General features: G+C 33.7%; 1 protein-coding gene across 1 annotated transcript; it reads right to left on the bottom strand.

Moving 5' to 3' along the window:
- Nucleotides 1–248: 248 nt before the first annotated feature.
- On the bottom strand, nt 249–641 carry LOC143572385 (uncharacterized). Its single transcript, XM_077057563.1, has one exon. The coding sequence runs from the start codon at nt 536–538 to the stop codon at nt 332–334; it is 207 nt and encodes a 68-aa protein (XP_076913678.1). The 5' UTR covers nt 539–641; the 3' UTR covers nt 249–331.
- Nucleotides 642–1,070: the final 429 nt, after the last annotated feature.

Genomic DNA, 1,070 nt, shown 5'->3' with positions numbered 1-1,070 from the left:
GGCGATATTATGTATTAGCATTCGACGAGATTCTTTTGGTTTTCCTGAGATTATGTTAGACATGTGGCAGAATCTAATTGACTAAAATCCCGTGACAGGGTTTAGCATGAACAATTTGAAATGGGGTTGATCAACCGGACATTCTGTTAATATTGACTAGTCAAATATACATCTCATATCAAACCAAAAACTTATGATTCTCAAGTAATCTTTAAAACAACAAGATCACTAGTAATTGATATTATTGTGTTAATTATAAAAAGTATACAACTAAACAAAAAAAAGAAAAAAAAACCAACATATCCGTAATTCAAAGATATAATAATAATAATCATCGGTATGTTTTAAGAGTGGCACCACAAAACGTACATATTATGGCCTTCCAAGACCTCCAGTAAAACGGGATGTAGCAGAATCTAGTTGCGGTTAACATATCGGCGACTTGAGCTCCTCGGTGGCACCTCGAACACAACCCGGCCACTGGTTTCGTCCTTCGAATCTTTCGGGTTTGATCCACCAAAAAGCAAAACACAACCATATAAGAAATTAATGATCAAGCTTCTAGCTAGCTGGTTGGTTTATAATATTGTTTGAACTTTGAACAATGTTTGTATGAATCAGGATGGTGTTTGATTAATCATGAGATGGTTTATAATACTGGGATGTGAATGAGTTCATGCTCGAAGGTTTTATAAGGCAAACGTACGAATGAACAACCTACGAGTCAAAGGTTGGGTATTTGTTTACAACCGTTGGATGATTGTTATGTGGATAGGTATTTAATAAGGTACATGGAATGTATCTAGAGTTATATGTGAGTTGTTTTACTTACACGTGTAAAAACTTATTTGTCTTTTAGGTTTTGCCATATAACTTGATTTTTCTTTTTCTTTTTTTCATTTTTCTTTTTAAGAGTTTAGCGTTTTAGGTTTTGCCATATAACTTGATTTTTCTTTTTCTTTTTTTCATTTTTCTTTTTAAGAGTTTAGCGGGGGTTGCACAATCTCTCAACAACGTCGAAGAACGATAACTTTGTTTTCTGTATGATCGGTTTTGTCATTCAAAAGAGG

This window comes from Bidens hawaiensis, unplaced genomic scaffold (assembly GCF_021521415.1).
Source record: "Bidens hawaiensis isolate Kalapana, Puna unplaced genomic scaffold, B.hawaiensis_p1.1 tig00025826_1, whole genome shotgun sequence".
Lineage (NCBI taxonomy): Eukaryota > Viridiplantae > Streptophyta > Magnoliopsida > Asterales > Asteraceae > Bidens > Bidens hawaiensis.
Note: the sequence above shows the minus strand (reverse complement) of the source record. Positions and strands in the feature narration are given on the sequence as shown.

What these genes read in the sequence shown, in the direction of transcription:
- LOC143572385 (XM_077057563.1), bottom strand. Translation starts at nt 538, where the DNA reads ATGGTTGTGTTTTGCTTTTTGGTGGATCAAACCCGAAAGATTCGAAGG.